At 39.2% G+C, this 24,618-nt stretch overlaps 1 protein-coding gene across 4 annotated transcripts in view; it reads left to right on the top strand.

Annotated features, from left to right (window-relative positions):
* PLEKHA7 (pleckstrin homology domain containing A7) overlaps nucleotides 1-24,618 on the top strand; it is a 252,758-nt gene extending 228,140 nt beyond the window's left edge. For 2 of the 4 annotated variants that reach the window (XM_074997731.1, XM_074997732.1), the window contains 11 exons: nucleotides 1,703-1,811; nucleotides 2,664-2,902; nucleotides 4,971-5,159; nucleotides 5,356-5,473; nucleotides 6,292-6,371; nucleotides 6,825-7,025; nucleotides 11,839-11,991; nucleotides 15,381-15,514; nucleotides 16,449-16,591; nucleotides 20,623-20,731; nucleotides 23,062-24,618. In XM_074997731.1, coding sequence (XP_074853832.1) covers nucleotides 1,703-1,811; nucleotides 2,664-2,902; nucleotides 4,971-5,159; nucleotides 5,356-5,473; nucleotides 6,292-6,371; nucleotides 6,825-7,025; nucleotides 11,839-11,991; nucleotides 15,381-15,514; nucleotides 16,449-16,591; nucleotides 20,623-20,720 — 1,464 coding nt within the window. In that variant the 3' untranslated portion in view covers nucleotides 20,721-20,731; nucleotides 23,062-24,618. The remainder of the gene's footprint in view (nucleotides 1-1,702; nucleotides 1,812-2,663; nucleotides 2,903-4,970; nucleotides 5,160-5,355; nucleotides 5,474-6,291; nucleotides 6,372-6,824; nucleotides 7,026-11,838; nucleotides 11,992-15,380; nucleotides 15,515-16,448; nucleotides 16,592-20,622; nucleotides 20,732-23,061) is intronic. The other 2 variants (XM_074997733.1, XM_074997730.1) reach the window with 1 other exon arrangement.

Here is a 24,618-nt window from a genome sequence, read left to right as displayed (position 1 = left end):
TGGTTACCAGGTTCCTCAAAGGGCTGGTAAACCTATACCCCCCTCGGAAACCGCTTCCACCTTCGTGGAGCTTGGACCTGGTGCTTAATGCCCTAACGGGACCACCGTTTGAACCCTTAGCCACGGTTTCCCTCCGTCTCCTTACGATAAAGACGACCTTCCTTCTTGCAATCACGTCAGCTCGCAGGGTGAGCGAGCTTGCGGCAGTTATGGCAATGCCACCCTGCACAGTAATTTCCAAGGAGGCGGTAACCTTACGGCTGCATCCAGCCTTTGTTCCCAAAGTTTCTTTAGAGTTTCATATTAACGAACCTATAGTTTTACCCTCGTTTATCCAAAGCCTCATAACTCCAACAAAGAGGTGTGCCTACACCTCCTGGACGTGAGGAGGGCGCTGGCTTTCTATATAGACAGGACTAAGTCCTTCCGGAAAACAGATAGACTCCTATCTCTCTCGCTCCCAAATCAAAAGGAGAAGGTCTCTCTTCACAGAGAATCTCGAAGCACATCATATCCTGCATAAAAATGTGCTACGAACTTAGACTCCTTTACTGGCCCCGCCTTGGGCTCACTCCACTAGGGCGGTGGCGGCATCAACAGCCTTTTTCAAGGGCATTGCACTAGAAGACATTTGCAGAGCAGCAACCTGGTCATCCTATGACACCTTCTCCAAGCATTATGCCCTTCACAGGGTATTCCAAGAGGATACCCGTCTCTCGACAGCGGTCCTCTCGGGGACAAGCTGCACATAATCCAATTACCCTCCTCTTATCTTGGGTTACTGCTGGGTAGTCACCTATCGTGGAGCACCCACGGGGACACTCGAGGAAGAAAGAGAAGTTACTCACCGTAGTAACGATGGTTCTTCAAGATGTGTCCCCGTGTGTGCTCCACCACCCACCCATCCTCCCCGCTTCGGATCTCTGTTTAGTATTTTTCAGGAGCATCCGAGGTGGTTGGTCAAGGAACTGGTGGGGACCAGATCGCGCAAGCAGCCGGGAGCGCGCAAGGGAGCGGCGCGCGCCAGCACATGCGCGGTCTGGCAGAAACTGCTGAAAAGATCCGACCTGGGGCGCCGGGGCGAGCCCGACACCTATCGTGGAGCACCCACGGGGACACATCTCGAAGAACCATCGTTACTACGGTGAGTAACTTCTCTTTAGCAAACTATACCTCAAGGTATTTAGCTAGGTTGACTAAAACATGTATTTAAGAATCTCATATTATCTTAGGGGGTTCTTAGAAGACATTTTTAGGTAAATTAGACCTAAATAACAGCACAGAACCCTGAGAGCCAGGACTGGTGGCTGTAAACAAACTTTATGGGACCACAGGAGTCTTGGCCATACCCATGATAAATGGTCATCCAGCTAACTAAAATCATGCTGGATTACAGATTGTGCCAGATGAGAGTATTCCAGATTAGGGAGGTTCAACCTGTACAGGTAACAATGCTTAGTTATCTCTTGTCTGGATGGTGACCTCTTGCCACTGGCATGGTCATGCAAAAAACATTTATAGTTTGGGCCTGGCTAAATTAACGTGCTAACTGTTGTTTAATGCTTATAATCTTTCCAAGCCATGAAGCCTGTTTTCAAATGTCACTAAAATGTTTGGTTCAAATGAGCTATAATAAATGAAACCAAAGATGTCTTGGGGTTGAACTTATTTTTAATTTTTTTCCCCTCTTACTAACCATTAGGAGAAGACACAAATGCAAAAAGATTTATGGAGAATTGAAGATGTTACTGCTGGTCTAAGTGCAAATAAAGAAAACTACAAAGTCACAATAGATTCTATAAAAAATCCAGGTAAGAGAAACTGATTAAAGATCTAAATTAATTGGAATCTCTTGGGTCTGTGGCATTCGTCTAGAAGCCTTGAGGTAATCACTTATAAAATACATTCCTCCTGCTGGTTGGGTTGTCTCAATAACGTCATCTTTCTTCACTGGTATTTTTGTACTTAACTGATGGACTGTAGAAATGCGAAGGCATAAGAAAATCTTCAGCATTCTCACTCATATCACAGTTGTTGTCATGTCCACCTGACAGCTTCTCCCACACTCACTCTGTTTGACTTTTCTACGATGTCCTGGCCCCTCTCCTGCATGCACTTCACGCAGTTTTCCATTGTGGGAAACAGTTGGCAGACAGAACAAGCAGTCTTCTATAGTAGAAAAAGATGAAGTGAGAAGGTGTATATGATTTGCATGCTAGTCCACTTTGAGACTTCACAGAAAAGAGCCAGTAGGTTGGGGAGATGCAGGTTAGTTAGATATGTAGATTCATTTATAGCATATGCGTAAGAATGCAAGTATTAACATTATTTACTTACTAGCGGAGTGTGAATTTATTTTGAGATTATGGGGCTGGATATTAATTTATTTTATTACTTTATTTTTTAAAAAAATACAGCTATAGACTCCTGTCCCTATCCAGATATATGAATGTTTTATGGCATAGCCATAGCATCATAGGTTTTTACCTTTGAAAAATACAGTCTTTAGTCAAAATAATGAGAAAATGTAAGGTTTTTCAAAAGCCAGTGCACAGATACATACTGCATAGTATTTTGTGTGATGTTCTTGGGGAAAAAGTGTGCTCTTAATGTAGAGACAACATCCATGCAACTTTTAACATGTTTACCTGTTTCTGCCACAGAGAGAAAAATAGTGCCTTCATTTTCTCAGCCTATAGTGCCTTCATTGTCAACTTCTGTCACAACTATGGAGAGCAAATTTGCTACTCAGCGAAGTCCTCCATCTAGTCCTGTTAAATCCTCTTTGGAGGTTAGGCTGTTTCCACAGCCTTATGCTCACCCTAGAGGACAGACACAACCAGAACAGCTAAAAAAAGTTGAGCATCCTCTTCAGTTACCAGTAACACTGAAGTCAAAAGTTGTAAGTATTACTACCATAAATTGAGTGTAAATCTATTTGCTGCTCTCTCCACCATTGTATCTGAGTAAATAGAGCTATATATGAAAACATTATATAAATAATCCCTTTCTTATTAATCTGAAGGCCAGGAGTTATTTGGGCCCAGGTTCTAAAATTGCCTTGAATCTGTTCACTGTTCTAGGTTTGACATTGAGCATATTGCATCTAGTTTTGTGTTTTCATTAAACAAGTTTCACTTCAGGTTCTAATTGTGAAAGTGGAAGTCTTTCACCAGCAAATAGTGGATAACATAGAGAAAAAAATAGAGGTATTTTCAAATTGTATAAAGGTTGATGTATCTGAGTTAGCAGGTTCTGAAGAAATTCACATTAGGGTGCCTAAGGAATGAGCTGGAGCAATCTCAGAACCATTATCAATTATTTTGAGAAACGGAGGAAAGGTGAGGTTTCAGAGGACTGGAGGAGAGTAAACCTAATACCTATTTTTAAAAAGGGAATCAAGGAGGACCAGTCAGCCTAATTGGACATCTGGAAAGATACTAGAATAAATTAAACAATCAGTTTGTAAGCACCTAGAAGATTATAGGATTATAAAGAATGGCCAACATGGATTTATCAAGAATAAATCATCCCAAACCAACCTAATTTTCTCCTTTGACAGGTTTACTGGCCCAGTGGATTGGGGAAGCTGTAGATGTGATATATCTAGAGTCTTTTTATACAGTCCCACATGACATTTTCATAAGCAAAATAGCAAAATGTGGTTTAAATAAATTTGAAGGGGGGGGTGCTTGACTGAAAATACTGTACTGAGAGAGTAGTTGTCAATGTTTCACTGTCAGACTGCTGGTATATATCTAAAGGAGTCCCACAGTAGTTATTCCTGGGTCCAGCATTATTCAATGTTTCCATTAGCGACTTGAATGATGGGGAGAAGAGTATGCTTATAAAATTTGCAGATGAGACCAAGCTGTGGGGAGTTGTTTCTGTGCTCTGGAAGACAGCATTAGAATTCAAAAGGACAGTTACAATTGGGAGAATTGGCCTGAAATCTTCAAGATAATTTCAAAAAAGATAAGTGCAAAATACTTCATGTAAGAAGGACAAATTAAGTGCACAAGTAAAAGTGTGGAATAACTAGCTAGGCATGAATACTGCTGAAAAGTATTGGAGACATTATGGATCATAAATTGAATGAGTCAACAATGTGATGTATTTGCAAAGAAAGCTAATTTTACTTTGAGGCTTATTAACAGAGTCTCATATATAAGATATATGAGGTAATTTTCCTATTCTGTTCATCACTGGTAAGGCCTCTGGTAAAGTACTGTGTTCAGTTCTGAGTGTCACTCTTGATGAACGTTGTGAACCAACTGTGGAGAATTCAGTAGAGAGCCACAAAATAATAAAAGGTTTAGAAAACCTGATCTGTGAGGAAAGGTTTAAAAAACTGGATGTGTTTAGTCTTGAGAAAAAAGAATACTGAGTGGGGATTTGATAATAGCCATCAAATAGGTTAATGCTGTTATAAAGAGAATTGTGTTCAGTTGTTGCCCGTGTCTACTGATGGGAGGACGAGCAGTAGTGGCCTTAATTTACAGCAAGCGAGATTTAGGTTAGATACTAGGAAAAGACTTTCTAACTGCAAGGATAGTTAAGCACTGAAGTAGGCTTCAAGGGAGGTTGTGGAATCCCCATTGTTGTAGATTTTTAAGAATAGACTAGAAAAAAACCTGTAAGCCATGGTCTGAGTTTACTTGGTCCTGCCTCATTGCAGGGCGGCTGGACAAGATGACTTCTTAGATTCTCTTCCAGTCCTTTATTACTATGGCTCTATAAATAAGCTAACCAAAAGTGCTGGAAGAAGAAGTTGAGTATATAACATATAAATTCATTTACATGAGTTGGTCAGATGAGGGATGTGCTGCATTGTTTTTTTTTAATTTATTAAGACAGAGCTATCTTCAGTAGTTAAAATAACCCTTTAAAGCTTCAAGTATATAGGAGAAAGTGTGTCTTATACTGCATGGCATATTATCCACTGAGTCTGTTTGTTTACCTCTTACCAGGAAGAAGCACCACCACCCAGACCTCCTCTCCCTCAGCTGTACAATCCTGATGATCACCCACCAGCTGTTCCGCCTCTTCCAAGGGAGGCCAATGTCATCAGGCACACATCAGTACGAGGCCTGAAACGTCAGTCAGATGAAAGAAAGAGAGATCGAGAACCTGGGAAATATGTGAATGGAGATTATAGGGTGAGCAGTCACCTAACCATAGCTTTTTAAATGTATGGACCCTTATAATTTTTTGCTCTGATATGTTTTATAGTATGATGAATGCTTATGGAAGGATGGCTACAGGGCAACTCTGAAACAAACTCTCTAAGAAAGGTATTTTAATTTGTCTTTAATCTGTGGTCTTAATTGATCAAATGAATATTTTTCTATGTAGGGAGAACTGCGTTCATACATGAGTGAACCTGAATTAGCTACAATAGGTGGAGACCTTAGCCAAACTTCACTTGGTTTCATAGGTTCTGACAGCGGTTACCAGACGTTACCTACCAGAGGTAAGACAAATAATTGATAAAAAGTACTTGGTGTGGGCCATATTGTGTATGGGGGTGGGGTGTATCTACTACAGACTAGGAATGCTGTTGGAGTCATCTTAAAGTTAGCTTAGAGTGCTTGATAAAATAATTTAGCTATCTCAATGTTTTTATATTTTTGACGTAGAAATAATAAGTATCTATGAAATAGCTTCACATTTTCGTTAGAAAGTGGCAGTGTACCATAAGAAGAAAAATGAGTTTTTCAGAACAGTTCTTAAAGTATTGTCTGGACCAAAATATTTCTTATGTTCATCGTGGCTTAAATGGTAAAGTATTTTTTAAAGTGAATCCATTTTGCCAAATTGGCAGCCCTCAGAAGGAATACATCATAGACAGAGTGCAAGCAGAATTAGGGAAAATTGTACTGTGCTGCTTACACAGTGTACCTCAGTCCTGGAACCACATTAGAAGAAAGAGTGGGGGCAATTCCGATTTTATCCCCATTCAGTCCTTGATGTTCTGTTTGGACTATAACTACCATTTTGGATTAGCTCTGCTAGTAGTTTGGTTACATTAACACTTCTTATGGAACTGAGGCCACAAACGTCTCATGGTACGTGAGCTTTCAGATTGTCTTCAAACAGTACTGAATTTTGATCACTCTGAACCATGGAATGAATTGGACTGGTACCCTAGATATGACAGTCCTGTATTCCATTACTGACCTACTTGGCTGAAAATTTTAAGAAGTGAACTGTAACAAAAATATATATCAGATTTTTTTTTAAATCCATCTGTTACCTGTCTCTCAAATGTTATTTTGCTTCTTTGTAAAGGATTATCTGGATCAACGTCCAGATTGCACCAGACATCCACCATTTCATCGTATGCAACATTTCAAAAAGAGAGCTCCAAGGTAACTGTAGATAAATATTTTGGTGACAAGTGCCTACATCTTTATCGACAATATGCTGAGGACAGCTGTATTTTGCTTAACAGGAGTTGATTCTGATAGCACCCAGGATATGGAAAACTTTTAATTTTGTTTTTACATCTGTCATATTAGGCAAACACTTGTAGTGCAGACCCCATTTGAAGGGTTTAATACAAGGAAGAAGATACAGATAAGATGACTCTCTGAACTTGATACAGATTCACAAAGGAAGGCCTTGGACCTAGTTAATAGTCTAATGCATTTATTGCCTTAATAGAAATTGCATAGTTGTAAATATGAAAAACAAGTTTAAAGGCAATAGGATAAAATACCCCATTTACACTGAGAAAATATAAGAATTGTTAATTTTTTAGTATACTACATATAAAGTATTAATTACAACATATGTATTATATTCCTTGTCACTTTTAACAGGAGAGACCAAAGAGTGCCTTGGAACGCTTATACTCTGGAGACCACCAAAGATGCAAGATGAGTGCTGAGGAACAGCTAGAAAGAATGAAGCGACATCAGAAGGCATTAGTTCGTGAGCGCAAGAGAACTCTTAGCCAAGGAGAAAGACAGTCTCTTTCATCTCGGTCTTTTATCCGGCCTGTTTCTGCAGACATAGGCTCAGTATGTTAGATACCCTTTAAAAGGACTAAACTAAAAATATGATCTGTAGGTTTTCTAGCAAGCACTTTCATGTGAGAGTACATAACACTTCTAATGTAAATATGTTATAGTGTTATACAGTGTAACAATAGTTTCAAGATTGTGTAATCAAAAGCTGATTTTTTTTCACATAGCTACAGTCTGTGAAGCTGGTTGGGTAGGTGAGTTGGTCAGAGAGCAGCGTTGCAAGAAGAGAATAGAATACAGTAAACGGTAGAAATGCACTATTTCGAGTTGCGCATAACTCACATTTATGCGAGTTAAGTGCAACTAAAATCCCACTCCCCCGCAGCCCCAGTTCAACACCCCTGGCACGGCACAGCACCAGTTCAACCCCCCCACTGCCCCCAGGTCCCCGCTTACCACCCACGCATGGGTCCAGCTCACCACCTGCGCACAGGTCCGGCTCAAGCCCCGGCCAGCTCACCACCTGCTCAAGGGTCCGGCTCACCACCCTGCATGTGGCTCTAGCTTAACCCCTGCTTCCTTCCCCCGGTTCAGCCACAAACACACCCCAGGCGGCTGTGGCTCAACTCTACCCCCCTGCAGCCCTAACCCACCCCAGGCTTAATCCCCACTGCCCCCCTCTCACTGCTGCAACCCGCCACCAGGCTTAACCCTTCTCAACTGCACACCCCAAGCCCAGGATTTACCTTTCAAGAGAAGCTCAGGGTGCTCCTGCTGCGTCCCCAGCTACAGAATGTGTGCTCTGCTGGGGAAAAAGCCACTCCCAACTTATGCAAAATTCGAGTTATGCGCAGGTCATGGGAACACAGCCCTCATGTAAATCAAGGCGCTACTGTATATTGAAGTGACTTCAGAGACAGGAATTGTTTTGGTTGGAACTGTATTTAGAAAGGATAATGAAACTTGTGTGCCTTATAGATTGCTTATGACAGAATAGACCTTTTTGAATGTCCTTTCATAGTGTGTTTAAAATAGGCCTTTATAACTAGCTTAGAAGAAATATATAGTTATAGCAAACTAAGATTTTTTTTCCCATGAGGTGTTAACAAAAATATAAATAAACTGATAATCAGCTTTAAAATATAATCCTATTTAATGGAAGTTTATGCAACAGTTAATGTGTTTTAATTATAAATTATTTGTTAAAGCTCAAATGTGAAATACTCTAATGAGGATCAAAGTGCATTTGTTGAAGAAGAGGGTTTTTTTGTTTTTTCTTTCCTGAGAATAAATACTGCGCTGAACAGAAGTTTTTAATTATGCATTTTAGGCACTAACCAAAGCAATTCTGTTTGATGAAGCTATCTGACCATGTCATGGCATGAAATGAAGGGTGTACTGTAAATGTCACAGCTGCTGTAATGCTAGCCGTATTTATTTATTTATTTATTTATTTTTCTTTTGGTCTTCTAGAGTCTTAGAATGATAAGCTTATTTACCTAATTCATTGCACAAGATCTCTTGTATTTTAGAATCAGCACACCTAATTCCTCTTCTGTCTAAAAAAGTTTCTAATTATTTTAAAATAACTTCTAACTAGACTACACAATTTTTACCAGGCTTAATTGCATTTTGGTAAGTGTGTGTCAATGTTTAGCACCTCTAAATCCCTTGATATTGCTCAATTTTTTATGCCTGTTTTTTAAGAATCCTTCAGAAATACTAATTTACAACCCAGTTATCTGTGTTTAATCATAAAATAAATATGAGTATATTTCTTGGAGACATTCATCTGTTCTGTCCTGCATTTTGCAACCTCAAATTTCTAAAAGATAACATATGACATTTGGGAAATGTAAACATTTTATGTCACTGCCATTTTCATGTTTTATTTAGCAAAACTAAACCTGAAGTTTTAATGTATAGCTCTAATATATGCACGCACACTCACATTAGAATATTTATACATATATGTGTAAATAGTCTAATTTAAACATTTCATAACACTCCTTTAACAATTTTAATTAATACCGTACGTACGGATTTTTGTGTGCTACCTTTGTTGCTATAAGGAATTAAAATAATCATCTTTAGCTATGCATATATTCCATAGAGATCCCTTCCTATATCCAGAGGGCGTCTGCACACAAGACCATGTCTGATAGCACAGTTTCTTGTTTGCAGCCTTAAAATTATTTAGTGGACATGATGGTAAACCATTAAATATGTAATTAGTTTAATTTTGCTGCACAGTATGTAACATTCTATTTTAAACATGCGTTGTATGTGTAACTCTTAATATTAATACAATGCACTGATTTTTTCAGTTGGTCACAGATGTAGTGTGACATTTTAAATATTGAGAACAGTACATAGACGTATTTGTTATATAAAATGCCTTTTTAACGTCTCAACATCAAAGCAAATAAACCTATTGGTACATAATAATGGCTTGATGTTTTTTTCTTACCAATATAACAATATTTTTGAAATTAACATTGTGTGTGTATAAAATATATTATGGCAATCAGGCCTGGTTGAATGAGTAGAAGGCTGTATCTTGAGTACTAAATTTGTAAGAAAACATATTTTCCCTCTTTGGATCCTAGAAAGAGTAATCCCTATACATGAGCTTCAACAGCCTTATAATTAAACATCATTTTAAATATCTATATAAAACTACATATTTTGAGTGAATATTGAGAACTTGTGCATGAATAGGTTTAATCAGATTTTTTTCAATGGCTATATCTACACGAGAGGCTTTTCCCAGCAAAAACTTGGTTTTTGTTGGGATAAACAGCCAAGTGGCTACACACAAAATACGCTTTGTCAACAGTTTGTTGACATAACCTGGCACATATGTCAGCAGCATTATACCTCTCCCTGGTCAGGTATGATGCCTCTCTTTATAGTGTTCTGTCGACAAAACAGTTGTGTAGATGATCTGGGGCCCTTTGTCAACAGACAGGGATTCCAGTTCACCAGGCAGCCCTGTGTGCACAGCTTCTGGCCAGCCATTCTGTCGAGATAGGGCCAGGTAGTCTGGGTGCTCTCTTTTGACAGAGCAGATTGTTCTTTCAATCAGCTTTTATGTGCAGATGCAATCTGTTGACAGAAGTTTTGCAGGAAAATTCTTTCTGACAGTGACTTCTACCAACAGAGGCTTCTCATGTAGACATAGCCAATATGTGTAATCTAGTGGAATAAAAGTGGCTGTAAGCTTTAATCAAAGTCAGTAAAGAGTTACAATACTTCCTTATGTGAAGTATAATTATTGGCACAAGATTTAAGAAAAGCAGATGTGTGAAACATAAAGCAACATTCGGCTTTTTGCATTGTCAAATACTGGAGGAGTGTTTTTCTTGTGCAGAATACAAATACTGATTTGTGGGCTTGAGGGGTTTTCAGCTTTGCAAGGTAAAACTCCAGGGCTCTGTTAATATGAATGTGACATTGCCACCCTGTTAGGCATTTGATGAGAACATACTACATCTGTAAATCTTTAAGGCATATGAGGATGTATTAGACTATATATATGCTTAGCTAAGGAAGAGAGCTGACATTCTAGTGTAATTTTACCTTTAAACCCCAAAGACATGTTGCTTAATTCCCATCCACCACGATTCTATGAGAGTCAAAAGTTTGCCTTGTAAAAGCATTTTTTGGCAAGCTTTTATTTTGAGATTTTTATATTTATATTGATAACCACTAGATTGTACATTTTGGTTGCTCTTATGAGGAGAATGCAACAATGTTTTTATTGAAGTATTATTATTAAGATTGCTTTGAGGATATTTTATGTATTTCCAGAGCCAAAGAAATTTTATTTTAGGATTATACATTGTTAATTTATCTGTCTGTGCAGTGTTAGTAGTAATAATTACTGTGTACTTCTGAAAACTGTGTAAGATCTAGTGTAATTTTCAGTTTGTTCTGTAAATGACCACCCTTCATAGCCATCTTCAATTATAAGACATGTATTCATAATGTTCATTAGTCAATAGTTTATCATTTTCTAAGCTCAGTGAAACCAAAAGTCTTCTTATGGTCCCCTTAATTTGTGTGCGTAGAGCACTTACAGTACAAATTTTATTATCCAGGGTATGCCAAATAATAAAATGTGCTGGTTATTGGAGCTAGGGCCAGCAGCAGCCCTGCTCTGCTACCTCTTCTCTTCCCACCTAGGCAGCAGGCAGTTGGCCACACACCCGCCCCCTCACCGACCCACCCATCAGGCAGACAGCAGCCAGCCTCCCTCTGCCCCTGCAACCCTGTTCAGACAGCTGCCCCCACTCTGTGCCCTTTCCCCCCACCAAGCAGCTGGCCCTGGCTGCTCAGCCAGGCTCACAGTGTGCTAGTTATACAAGTGCTGAATAACTGGGCTTTTACTGTACTTATTATTAATGGGCATAAGTATATTTATTATAGCATAATACTGATCAACAGTTTTTTTACAAGTATTGGAGGGGTAGCTTTGTTATCCCATATCCGCAAAATCAACAAGGAGTCCTGTGGGACCTTAAGGACTAACAGATTTATTTGGCCATAAGCTTTTGTGGGCAAAACCAAAGTGGGCTTTTGACCATGAAAGCTTATGCACAAATAAATTTGTTTATCTTTGAGGGGCCACAGCACTCCTTGTGGTTTTTTTACAGCATGCAAAAGGTAATCGTAAATATCTTACAGCATAGCTAGAAATCAAATGTAAGATTAACATTTTTTGAATGCGTGTCTTGTTTTTTGTGTATCAGTTATTTATTCATGGATTCTTTCAGCAATCTATTATTAGAAACTATGAATGTAAATATTTCTAGGCTATCTGTTTGTTGGTACACACCATTAATTGTTTTGTATCTGTTACCAGTGGAAACGAGAACAAGAATTTGATCTGCAGTTACTTGAGAGAGCAATACGTGGAGAAGACAAAAACAAAAATGACTGGTTAAAAGTTCAGCCTGTTCCAGTGACAGAGACAGATCTGGAGCCTCAAGATTATGACTTAGATATCAACAGAGAGGTAATTTTAGTTGCATATTATTCCATTCAGTGTGTCCAAAATTCTTTGGTCTTTCAGTTTTTCTAATTTTAGGTAATTCTTGTCTTCTCAAATTCCAGTGTTTTAAGAGTTGGTCTAAAAGTTAAAGTTTCATAGAAAGTTTTATAAACAATTAAGAACTAGTCTGGTGGCCCTGTGCTGAAAGTATCTCTCTGTCAGAGTATAGCATTGCATGGCTGTTTGGCCTTACTTAAGTGTTCACTCTGTGCTGTAGAAAATATTTTTAAAAGTTTTAGTAGAGAAAAATAAAATTATGTAATACACATACAGATTCTGAAAGTAAGGGGTTAGACAGTGAAAACTAATATATAGTAGGAAGTAGAGGAGGAAATAGAAGAAAAAGGTAGGTCAAAGAAACTCTCCAGCTATGATTCATGGTTAATTTGAACTGACACTATACAGTACAGCATAATAGCGAATCTCTGTTTATAGTGGTCAGGAAAGATAAATCTTGTCTTTACTATAAGCTATGTGTGTAAATCAGTTATATTGATTCTGGATTTTGTCAGCAGTTTTCTTAAATCAAAGCATTATTTTGAAACGCTCTACAGCCATCTAGTGGCTCAGAGGCAGCATAACACAATGTTGCATGAAAAGGGAAGTAAAAGAATCTGAAAATATTTATTTATAACTGTGTTTTCCAGGCTATGAGAGAGATGAGGTGGCTAAAGAAATGTCTTTTATTGAACCAACTTTTGTAGGTGAGAAAGAGATACTCTTGAGTTATATAAAGCTCTTCTTCAGGTTTGGGAAACTCATTTGGTGTCACAGTTAAATACAGCTTGTTAGACATAAGTAGTTAACACATATATTTCAAGGGACCATTTTACATGAAATGACAAGTTAATGCCCTGCTGGAAGGAGATTGGGAAAGAGGGACGAGCAGTTCTAATAAGCCCTAAATCTAGTTTCTGTATTCAGTCCATGATTTTTAGTGTTTGCCAAAGTTATGAATTTTATCTCCCAAGCTTATCTTTTGAAAGTGTTGTGCATGTTTTCTATGAGGATGAAGACTGATAAGTCAGATATGCAGTGGATGCTGTGTGGAAAGTGTTCATCCACAAGTGATGTGATGGTTTCGTCTTGTATTATTTTCCTGTGTGCATTCATTCTAAAGTATAGTGGTTGTCTGGTTTACCCACAATAGTTGCTTTTGAGGCATTTATTGTACAGGATGAGTTGAAAATCAATGTCATCAATCATAGTATATTGGCTATGGAATTAGGAATACATCGATACCTTTATACTGCAGTCTTTGCTGATAGAGTTCGCTTGATACTGGATCAGTTCTTCAATCTTTGAGGAACACTACAGTCCTGTGGATTTCAGGAATTGGTGAAGTGATGCCTTTTAGTTTCCTCTTCTTACAATCCTGCTCAGCTCTATCCTGGCCCACTGCAATCCCTTGCTGTATCCAACTACCCTTCATAAATTGAGCAGAAAGGAGATCTACTCCTGTTGATCCTGCAAGGTGCAACACAGTACAGCTCCTCTCATGTATATATATGGAAATCGATGGAACTAAGTGCTTTTCTAAACTATAAAATTAAGTCAATCTAACTGACTTTGGCATGCACCCATTGGAATAATTACATTGGCCATGCATGTTTGCACTTCGTACATTTTGTCAGGGTCCTCACCAGAAGCACTTGCAACAATTGAACTGACAACGTGTGGTGTTGTAGGCTAACTTCTGAAAGCCAGCAGCATCAGCTCCAACATTGACTCTATGTGTCCTGTGGAGATGAAGTTAAATCTGTGTATTGCGTGAGTTACTGTGGGACTGACATCCACTGTGAGCCCTGGGACAAGGTGTGTGCAGGGCCCCCAGCCTGCAGAAGGTGCGCGCTGGGGGCAGCCCACCCTTAGTGCCACCTGGACAGCGGCACTGGGCTTTCTTCCCCCCCACAACCCTCCCCTGTTCAGCAGGGCACCTGGCATGGCACTCTAGCAGTGATTCACAGGGGCCAGGGTTCTGTCTGCATCAGCAGCTGGGAGTTCTGGGCCTCTTAGAGTTGCTGGGCCCCTTTCCCCCACCATCAGTGGGCCTAGCGGGGAGAGGCTGAAAACACCTGGTGAAGGTTCAGAAAGAATGGGAAAGCCGACTACCTGATGGGATAGCCCTCATTTCACAGAGAGGCAAGTTCTAAGAACCTGCAAAATTGGCCAAGATGGGGGAAGAGCAGTCTGTGGATAGGGGACTTCTGAACAACTCTGGGGATCTTCAGGTTCCTACACTCCTGATGTCCCTGGGACGACACACAACTGGAGACCAACGTTCTGGTCTGATGACCACTGCAGGCCTCAAGGCAAGGTGGGAGGAGGGCCTGCTCTGCACTCCAGAAGGGGCAGGGCCAAGGGCAAAAGAGGCAGGGCTTAGGGCAGTCAGCAGCACTGCTCCCTCCTTCCCCTCCTCACACTGTGCAGATCAGCGCTGTCAGGACTTCAAAGGGGCCTGGAACTGCCAAAATAGTGTCAGTAGTGGCTGGACCTCTGGGCCCCTTTTGAAATGCTGAGACCCAGGGCAGTGGCCCCCTTTGCCTCCCCCATTGGCAGGCTTGTTGAGCTATGTTGGCAGGAACGCAATTTTAGTGTAGATACTTAGAGTTATGTCTACATAAACTGCTTTTTGTTGACCTAACTCTAGTGTAGACTAGGATTTAGCCAGAACTAGAATACTCGGGATTGATGTGAAGTAGCAGAACTAGAGGTTCATCTCTGTTGACAAGATTTCTGGAATGCATTGGGTTCTAGCCTGTTCTCTGGCTTTGGAGTGTTACCTGTGCTGTGAGGGCTAGCATAGAGCCATATATGTTGGCATTATGTCAGTTGAAGAATCCCCCATGTCCTCAGAATTCCCAACTGTTCCTGTAGGGCAAATTTGTGGTCACTTTGCATAGTTCCAGTGGCACAAATTTACTATAACAGAAATGAGGCTGCTTTTCCTTGTGACCTCACCAGACCCTTTCTGTGTCACCAACTGCTCTCTAGTCTGTTTCCCCTTTATGAAAATTCAGTCAAGCAGTTCCGTGTCTCTGGCCACCTCACCTACAGCTCATGAAGAGAACCTGTATTAATTCTTAGAGCTCTCACGGTTCCAAACCAATGACCTATCTGCCAAAAGGAGAGAGAAAGTCAGAAGAGAGCAAAATTGTAAAACATTAGTTAACATTTAAGGGGAATGTTTAGAATCAGGGAAATGCATAGGACTGTGAAGACCCACATCAGACTCAAGTCAATGTGAACAAGCAATTCCCATTTGAGTTAATATGCCTAGCAGAAAATAGCTACATCTTGGAGATTTTGAAATCCCAGTTATCTGAAATGTCATTCTCTTCTTTTTTCCATAGCTGTCAAAACCTGAAAAGGTTGCAATTCCAGAGCGCTACGTTGAGCTGGAGCCTGAAGAACCCCTCAGTTCAGAAGAATTGGCAGCAAGACACCGTAAAGCAGAAAAGATAAAGAATATTCTTACCAGGTCGAGGTTGGACTATTTTCATAATCCCTTTTTTAGAAATCTCAACCCTGTACCACAGACTGTGTCAGATTCAGTGTTGATTATGAAACCAAGCTGCAATTCACTGTGTAAGGAGGAAGGATTAACTAATAAAATTCCTAATGTTTTTCATGAAGAAGGGAGCTTTCAAAAACAGGGTTTCCTTTTGAATGAACCCTGTCTACATTGACGTTTTGCTTTTGAAATCAGCTCTTCTGGAATCTAGATCCTGCGCAAGTATGCAGCTGAGGTGTGAGATATTTAAATCTGTGCCTCCTTTGCATTTCCAATTGGATGCATTTACATAGCCCTTCCAAAAGGGGCTACACTACACTACAGTCTACAAAACATCTACGCTACAGTCCCCTTTAGGAAGGGGCATGCAAATAAGGGAGTTCGGGAATGCAAATGAGGGAGTTCAGAAATGCAAATGAAGCACGGATTTACAAATCTTGGGCTTCGTTTGCATAATCTCACGCGATCTCAATTCTGGAAGACATGATTTTGAAAGCAAAAACAGCAGTGTATACAGGGTTCATTGGGGGGGTGGGAACCCAAACACCTTCATATCTGAAAAAACCTGTAGACCACTGGGTTGTCCCATTCTCTTATCTCTAATGAGTATCCTCACTAACTTCAAGGGAAAAACTAATAATTTTTCATATTGCTTTCTTGTAAACAAACCTGTTTTCAACAAAGGACATTAAAGTGTATGTGAGGGTGTGCATGAGTTATTGCTGAAGGTATAATGGGCAACATTTGGGGTATATACAGTAGTCACTGCATTGTCTGTGCATCTAAATCACTGGTTGTAAACCATTTTTTAAAAGTCTATCATATCTGGGGGATGAAACCAAGCTTTCTACTATGCTGTATCCTGGATTTTCTGTATTTTAATTGTGTTTTTTCACTTTCCAACTAGTATGCACAACCTACCACCTACTGTTGCTCAGGACAAATGCAACTCAGTTGATTTAAATTCACAACTACAGGAGCAGAAACGCATCATTACCATATCATATGCTTTGGCTTCTGAAGCTTCTCAGCGGAGCAAGGAGGTAGCAGGTAATCCTTAGTTATTTCCAACATAATGGCAGTGACCAGTGCTTATTGCTACCTTTTTTAAGAGTTGATTGTCTGCTGAAATGTACTGTATACAGAACTTGCCACTATGATACACTTCTGACCGTCTTCCTCCCATAACAAAAGGGAAGAAGGATTCTTTTGAAGATGGGGTTTACTTTCGAAAGAGCAGTGTCTACACTAGTTTTCTTCTTTTGAAAGAAGCTACTACGAAATAAGAATATACAAATGAGGTGTCAGGTATGCACATTTTTACCTTTTGCATTTTCAATTTACCTCATTTGTATACCTCTTTTGAAAGAGTAAAGCAAGTGTAGACACAGCCTAAGAGATTTATTTGGGTATAAACTTTTGTGGGTAAAAAAAAAAAACTTCATCATGCATCTGACAAAGTGGTTTTTACCCACAAAAGCTTATGTCCAAATAAATCTGTTAGTCTTTAGGGCTGGGTCTACACTTGCTGTGGAAGACTGAATGCTTAGGTTCGATCTTCCGGGGTGCCATTTTTGCACATTTCCTGGGTCAATGTTGACCCCAGAACTCCTTGGCTGCGTCTACACGTGCACGCTACTTCGAAGTAGCGGCAGTAACTTCGAAATAGCGCCCGTCACGTCTACACGTGTTGGGCGCTATTTCGAAGTTGAAATCGACGTTAGGCGGCGAGACGTCGAAGTCGCTAACCCCATGAGCGGATGGGAATAGCGCCCTACTTCGACGTTCAACATCGAAGTAGGGACGTGTAGACGATCCGCGTCCCGCAACATCGAAATAGCGGGGTCCTCCATGGCGGCCATCAGCTGGGGGGTTGAGAGATACTCTCTCTCCAGCCCTTGCGGGGCTCTGTGGTCACCGTGGGCAGCAGCCCTTAGCCCAGGGCTTCTGGCTGCTGCTGCTGCAGCTGGGGGTCCGTGCTGCATATACAGGGTCTGCAACTAGTTGTTGGCTCTGTGTATCTTGCACTGTTTAATGAAAGTGTGTGTGGGAGGGGCCCTTTAAGGGAGCGACTTGCTGTTGAGTCCGCCCCGTGACCCTGTCTGCAGCTGTGCCTGGCTCCCTTATTTCGATGTGTGCTACTTTGGCGTGTAGACGTTCCCTCGCTGTGCCTATTTCGATGTTGGGCTGAGCAACGTCGAAGTTGAACATCGACGTTGCCGGCCCTGGAGGACGTGTAGACGTTATTCATCGAAATAGACTATTTCGATGTCGCAACATCGAAATAAGCTATTTCGAAGTTGGGTGCACGTGTAGACGTAGCCCTTGTGAGCCACAAGGATTAAGGAATGTCAACAGGAGGAGTGCTTCTGTTAGCATTATGCAGCGAGGACAGGGACGAATATTGGTGGCTGCAAAATCAATTTTTGGTACACAATTGGCATACCTAAAATTGTGTAGCAGCCATCAATATTCAAGGTAAATGTAGACCCAGCCTAAGACGCCATAGGATTCCTTATTGTTCATCTATAGATGTGGATTATATGTGTTGACAAACATCTTTGCTGCATGGAAGATGTCTTTATGGCAACTGATTAGGGAGGCTAGGATGATTCATTAGGGAGAAAAGACAGCAGTTGAATGAATGACATTAAAAGGGCCTTCAGTTCAAACAAACAAGCAAAACACTAGAAAGTGAATACAAAGACCTGAAGTCTCAATTTCCATGAAGGGAAAATTGCTCATATGTTGAGGTTGTAGGAGCACATTCTCTGCCCCCTGACATTTGAGAAGGAGGAGTGCTGATGTAGAAGGAAGGAGCAGTTGTAAATGCACTAGCTCATAAGATTTCTGGAGACAGGATGGCTACAGAATTGGGGTGGGGAGGGGCAGCTCTGTACTCCTGAAAGGGGTGGGGCCTTTGACTGAAGGAATGTGGCTGGAGAAGCTAGTCTCCCTTGACAGCCTTTCAGAACCACCCTGTGTTCTGGCAGTGATTTAAATGACTAGGGACTCTGGCTACTGCCACTGCAAAATTCCCCAGACCTTTTTGAATAACTGGGTCTTGGGGCAGTTGACCCTCCCTCACCCCGTCACTTGGGCTGTCTGGAGATTAAATGCCTAGCCCACAAAAACAGCTATTTACATTTTTATAATCAGTTTAACTTATTTTATATTAACTTGTGATAATTTGTATTCCGAAGTTCCAGTGAAAGAATAGGCTTATGTGGGTGCCAAATCAAAACTGTTAGAAATTCAGGAAAAAAAATATTTCTACATACCTTTAGTGTATATATTCCCTAGAACCTTTTAAATACTGCCTGAAAAACTTATTGCAGCTATCAATATTTTTTCCTTCCTTTCTTCCACCATTTAAGGGGTCAATACTGTACAGAGAGCCACACAAGTTGACCCTGGCCTCCATGTGATAGGAACCAACATATTCCTCTTTTGTAACTGCGATTGCTATGGTTCCATCTTTCCGTAGCCTTTCATCACGAGCTAATGTAAATGCATTTAAAAATGGTAATAGTGAAAGTGGTGGCAGTGTATTTTTTCTGAATTAAAACAATATAAATGTTCAAGCCATCATGAATTGTTTTCTGTTTCGATAAGCCCAGATAAAGATTGCACCACAGGATTTTTACTACTACTTTGCACAGTTCTGTTCATGTTTGTTGTATTCTTAGGTCAGTTTGAATTTAAAAGTGGGGTTTTCAACACTTTCAGTGCTGGCCTAATCTTGCTCCTTTTTGAGCACTTTTGAAAATCCCATTCTAAATGCCCGGGTCTGTGTTAGCAACCTTTGGCACATGGGCCCCAAGATATTTGATATATGGTGACAATCTGCAAACCCAGTTTTGGAGCCCCTAAAAGCCACAGTTTGCTGTTCCTGGCTAGCAAGAGCTGTAGGAAGTAACAGCTAGGCCCTTCTTGTGGCCCACACCACCACTTGCAGCCCTGATTGGCTGGGAAAAGCGTACCGCAGGAAGTGGCATGGGGCCATGCCTCCAGACAGTGAACATAAACAAAATGTCTCATGGTCAGTGGATCACTCCCATGGGCTGCGTGCTGCGGGTTGCCAGCCCCTGGCCTAGATTTAGTGCAGAAACTCTCTTGTATAATTATACTGCAAAGTCTTTTTGAATTTTTTTCAAGTTATACTTTTTGATGGACCTAGCATTATTGTAGCATGCCCTAAAATAATAAATGGTCATATAAAATGTGAACGGATGTTACCCACACAAGCTGCAACCTTCACCTGTTTGGTTCCCCCCTCCTGAAAATGAATCTTGTTCCTATCTATAAATTGTGGGACAAAATCAATGATATCAAGTATAATGAGAGAGTCCCTTTTCCAACAGCAGTTTGAACTGACTGCATCCTTTTCCCTCTAAAACTGTAAAGCCAGAGATATAGCAAGGAAATCAGCTGAGTGTTTCATATTATCTCAAGAAATCAGGATTTCATGACCTCCAGTATAACACTATTTCTGTGCATTGCATGTAGGAAGAAGCCTTATATTTTTGCAATGACCATGCATTATTTACTCTGAGGATGTCTCAAACTGAGGCTTTAAAAGGGCATTTGATTTCTCATTATTTATTACTTAAGCTATAAACTATATTAATTGTTCTGTATTTTTTTGCCTATTTGATGTACTACATCTTGTTCCTCCCCATTTATATCAGTATAACTTCAGTAAGATCATGGAACTGGACTAAAGAGTACAGGATCAGTTTTATCCTGCAATTTTTAGATTTTGTGTGCAGAGTTTGATTGGTGTAAATCAGTGTTCTTTGCCTTATTGTTCCAATGAGATTGATATTAATATGGGTTTTCCTTATTTTGTTTGTGTTGTGGAAATAAACCATTTCTGCTTTTAATGTGATTGAACAATACAGAAACAGCAGATGGAGATGTGGTTGAATAGTGTTGTCCATGTAACTAAAATAATTTCAACACACTATTGAATTACTAATCTTATGCAGTGTTTCCTGTTTATGTTGTAGTTAATGGGTCTCTTTTGCAATATGTATGTTTGATTATGCTGCCTAATTTCTGTGTGTGATCCCTTCTAGCTCACCAGTTGACCTATCCATCTAAAGCACCCTCACCTTCTGTACCACAGCCACCTCACTCCCCCTTAAGCAATGGATTTCACTACACATTTGTCTAAACACCTTAAAAGTAAGAACTAACTGCTCTTGGCATGTCTAATTTATCATTACATCTTCGCTTTAACTTTGTCAGAAACTAACAGTTACTACTACAGTATCCAAATTAAGGCATGGGTGCAGTTTTCAGTGATGAGATTCTGCTGTCAGTAAATATTGCTACTTACAAACTCATATGAGAGTTAGCAGGAGCCTTTAAAGCAATTAGTATAATTAAAAATAGGCAAACTTTATTTTGATCTTCCTAATGTGGCAAAAGAAAAACTAAAATGTCAATGTTATTGGCAAATTTGAGGCCACATTTTCAAAAACAATTTTCAGTACTGAAAACATGCACATGTGTTTTCATCTGCAAAGAACCATACATCTCTGTACACTGCACCTGCAAAAATGGAAACCCTTGTACACAGGCAATTTTGGTCCTGCATGCAGATTATTGGGGACAAAAAGAGGTGCATTATTGCAGAAACTAAAATTAGAGATTAATTTGAGACAATCTGGCCCTGTATAGTAAATAATACAGTAGTTTGACTACCCCCAGGCTTTCAGTGTTTTTCTCTTAAATTAACATGCTAATGGAATGATAACGTTTGCCCCTCATCTAGGTTAGTTCTTGGCTAAAAGTGTAGTGGACTCCATTATTAAAAAGAACATTTATTGTACCACTGTTAAAAATGAACATTTTCTGCCTATTTCAATGGTATTTGCATTGTTCCATATACTGAAAATGGAAAACATTTACTAACAGTTAAATATATCATAATACTTAGTATTCCGATTTGGTACCCATGGTACCTCCAGAATTCACTATTAATTCTTTCTGTCTTTTTGCTTTCAGCTGGGTTAGTTTTCTCTCACATGAATGTATAAAATTACATGAAATAAGTTTAGTAGTAAGTGTGATTGTACATCTTAAAGAGTTAGTCTCTGGCTACCATAGTTTTGATTTTGGAGTACTTTTGAGATCACTACTTTTCAGAGTTAAGAAACTTCTATAGTTAAAAATGCTCTAGAAAGATCCAATACAACGCACACATCAGTTTAGGTCAATAAGAGGTCTGTTCAGGGTGGCTGCAGTATTGGACCTTCAGGTAATAAAAGGTGACTTGCCTTCAGCAAGCCATATCACAAATGATAGATTGACAGCTGTAAAGTTGTCCTGCTATCACTCAGGCTACATCTACACTAGGCGAAGTAAGTAAACTGCAGATGTGCAATTGCATAACTATAATTGACTTGACTTACTTTGCTGTCATTACTGAAGAAGGTCAATGGGAGAGCTTCTCCCATTGACCTCCCTTACTCCTCACATCTCACAAGGATTACAGGGGTTGATTGTGACCCTGAGAGGTTGATTTCATGCGTCCCTATCGTACATATGAAATCAAACATCAAAAGATTGACCCTGAGTAGGTCAGTTCTCCAGGTTAGTGTAGACATACCCTCAGAGAAGCAGGAGAACCTGGTGGAAGAGGACTAATGTCTACCTAGTCCACTTTCTGATTTGGAAGATTCCACAATCCTTATTCAGACTAAGGGGCACTGATTCTTCTACTAGTCCCAAAGAGAAAGCCGTGCTAGTCTATACCCTATCAAAACAAAAAAGAGTCAAGTAGCACTTTAAAGACTAGCAAAATGGTTTATTAGGTGAGCTTTCGTGGGACAGACCCACTTCTTCAGACCATAGCCAGACCAGAACAGACTTAATATTTAACGCACAGAGAACCAAAAACAGTAAGCAAGGAGGACAAATCAGAAAAAGGTAATCAAGATTTGCTCACCTTGATTACCTTTTTCTGATTTGTCCTCCTTGCTTACTGTTTTTGGTTCTCTGTGCCTTAAATATTGAGTCTGTTCTGGTCTGGCTATGGTCTGAAGAAGTCCCACGAAAGCTCACCTAATAAACCATTTTGCTAGTCTTTAAAGTGCTACTTGACTCTTTTTTGTTCTACTAGTCCCATTTGTGTCAATGAAGACTACACGTGGACTGAGGTGTTTTTCCATGAGTAGAAGTATCAATATCTGGCCTTGAAATTTTCAAAAGAGTACAACAAAACAATAAAGGCAGTCCATCCAGATACAGTGAATTCGTATTAGGTAACAGCTACACAAACTCATATCCAAAATTCACATTCTGTTGAAGGGACAATGATACCTATAGATCAGTGGTCGTTTTCTAATGGTATCAAGTAATAATTTTTCATACAGTTCTAAATACTTATTAATTATTCATCTATCTTACTGTGGGCTACAATACAAAAATATGTTGTTCTGAAAATGTGTATTGGTTGGCATCAGCATACAATACTATATTTGACTGTATTTTGTTTTAATTCATACCAGCCAAAGCACTAACTGACCATTGACATAAGATACAAACCAACAGCCATGTGATACCAGAACGTGGAAGAAAGTATGTCTTCATTGTACCAGCTTCTCTGAAGATGCTCATCAACTGATCACATAATTTTTCAAAAACAAATTCAGACAATAATAGAGGGATTTTTCTATGAAAAACAAATACATTACAAATTATTTTAGTTTGGCATTGTTTTAGTTCAGACTTTTTATATGAATAAATAGCACTTTTAATATACTCTGTAAATTACTCAAGTATTTTTAGAAACAATATATTAGATTATTTTAAGTAAGGGCTGAGTTCATAGACTTCACAAAATATGATTATTTCACCCTCAAGTTCAAATGCATATCTTAAAGCCTCCTGACAAAATGAGAATCAAATAATCTCAGAAGCACACCATGGCGTGTGGGGAAATCTAACCCAAATGACAATTTTACTGAGAATTCCTTTTTTTTTTTAATTGTCACTCTCATATGGCCTTTAATTAAGAAATAGCAAAGGACTGTCAGCTTGCATTTATAAATATTAGTAAGCATCATGTTTGCACATAAAGAACTCAATGATGGTACTCAGCTGCTAACTCCTGTATATTTTTAAATTCCATGTAATTAGTTTTCAGATAGTACCCAGTGTGTAAGCATTAATAGCACTCTCCCTGTCAGTAACACAAAGTTAAAAATATTTTTCTTAAATTAAGAAGACTGGAAAGTAAAAGAAATGTTAATTAAAATATGTGACATAAGCAATAAAATGTAATAGACAGTGTGATTTTTTTTTACTAGTATATACATATATATATATATACACACATATATATTTCTTTGTAATTGTTCTAATTAAAAAGCAATATGTAAGCTACTACATTATCCTGGAACATCAGAAATAATGTAAAGTGGCAGTTGCTAATTTTGTATGTAAATTTAACGGGTGCTTAATTTTGCCAAAACATCCATGTTTGAAGTTTTTCTTGGATATAGGGTGAAGAGTTGACTGGGTACATATGAAGAAAATGAGTTTAAATGAATTTCTGTTGCTTCAGTACTTGAAAAATGTATATGTCCACTTTCAGTGTGAGGCATGAGAAAATTGCACAATTTTGTGTAATTTTTAGTTGAGTCCAGTGCTAAGGAAGGAATGATTCACAATACTTTGCAGTGTTTTGCAGACTTTTAACTTCTGTTTCTTTACAGCATTCAAATAATGTGTTTAAAAAAACTAAATGAATTGACCTTAATATTTGTTTAAAAATCATAAAATAAAAATTCATATTGTATTTTTGTGATATGCAAAAGCTATTCTTAAGAAATATATTTAGAAAATGCAGTCTATTTTTAACTAACTGAATACTGCCAGTGTCAACTCATAACATTTTGCCAAAATAAATTTATTTTTGCCTTTATAAAAATGTTTGAAAAGAAATTAAATGAATATTTTGCAAGAAAACGTTAATTTAAATAAAATGTAACAGTTTGGGGAAAATGGTATATGTACAGATTAAAACATTAACAACACTTCTGCCACATTTGTCTTGTCAGCTG

The sequence above is a fragment of the Carettochelys insculpta genome, chromosome 6 (genome assembly GCF_033958435.1).
Source record: "Carettochelys insculpta isolate YL-2023 chromosome 6, ASM3395843v1, whole genome shotgun sequence".
Lineage (NCBI taxonomy): Eukaryota > Metazoa > Chordata > Testudines > Carettochelyidae > Carettochelys > Carettochelys insculpta.
Note: the sequence above shows the minus strand (reverse complement) of the source record. Positions and strands in the feature narration are given on the sequence as shown.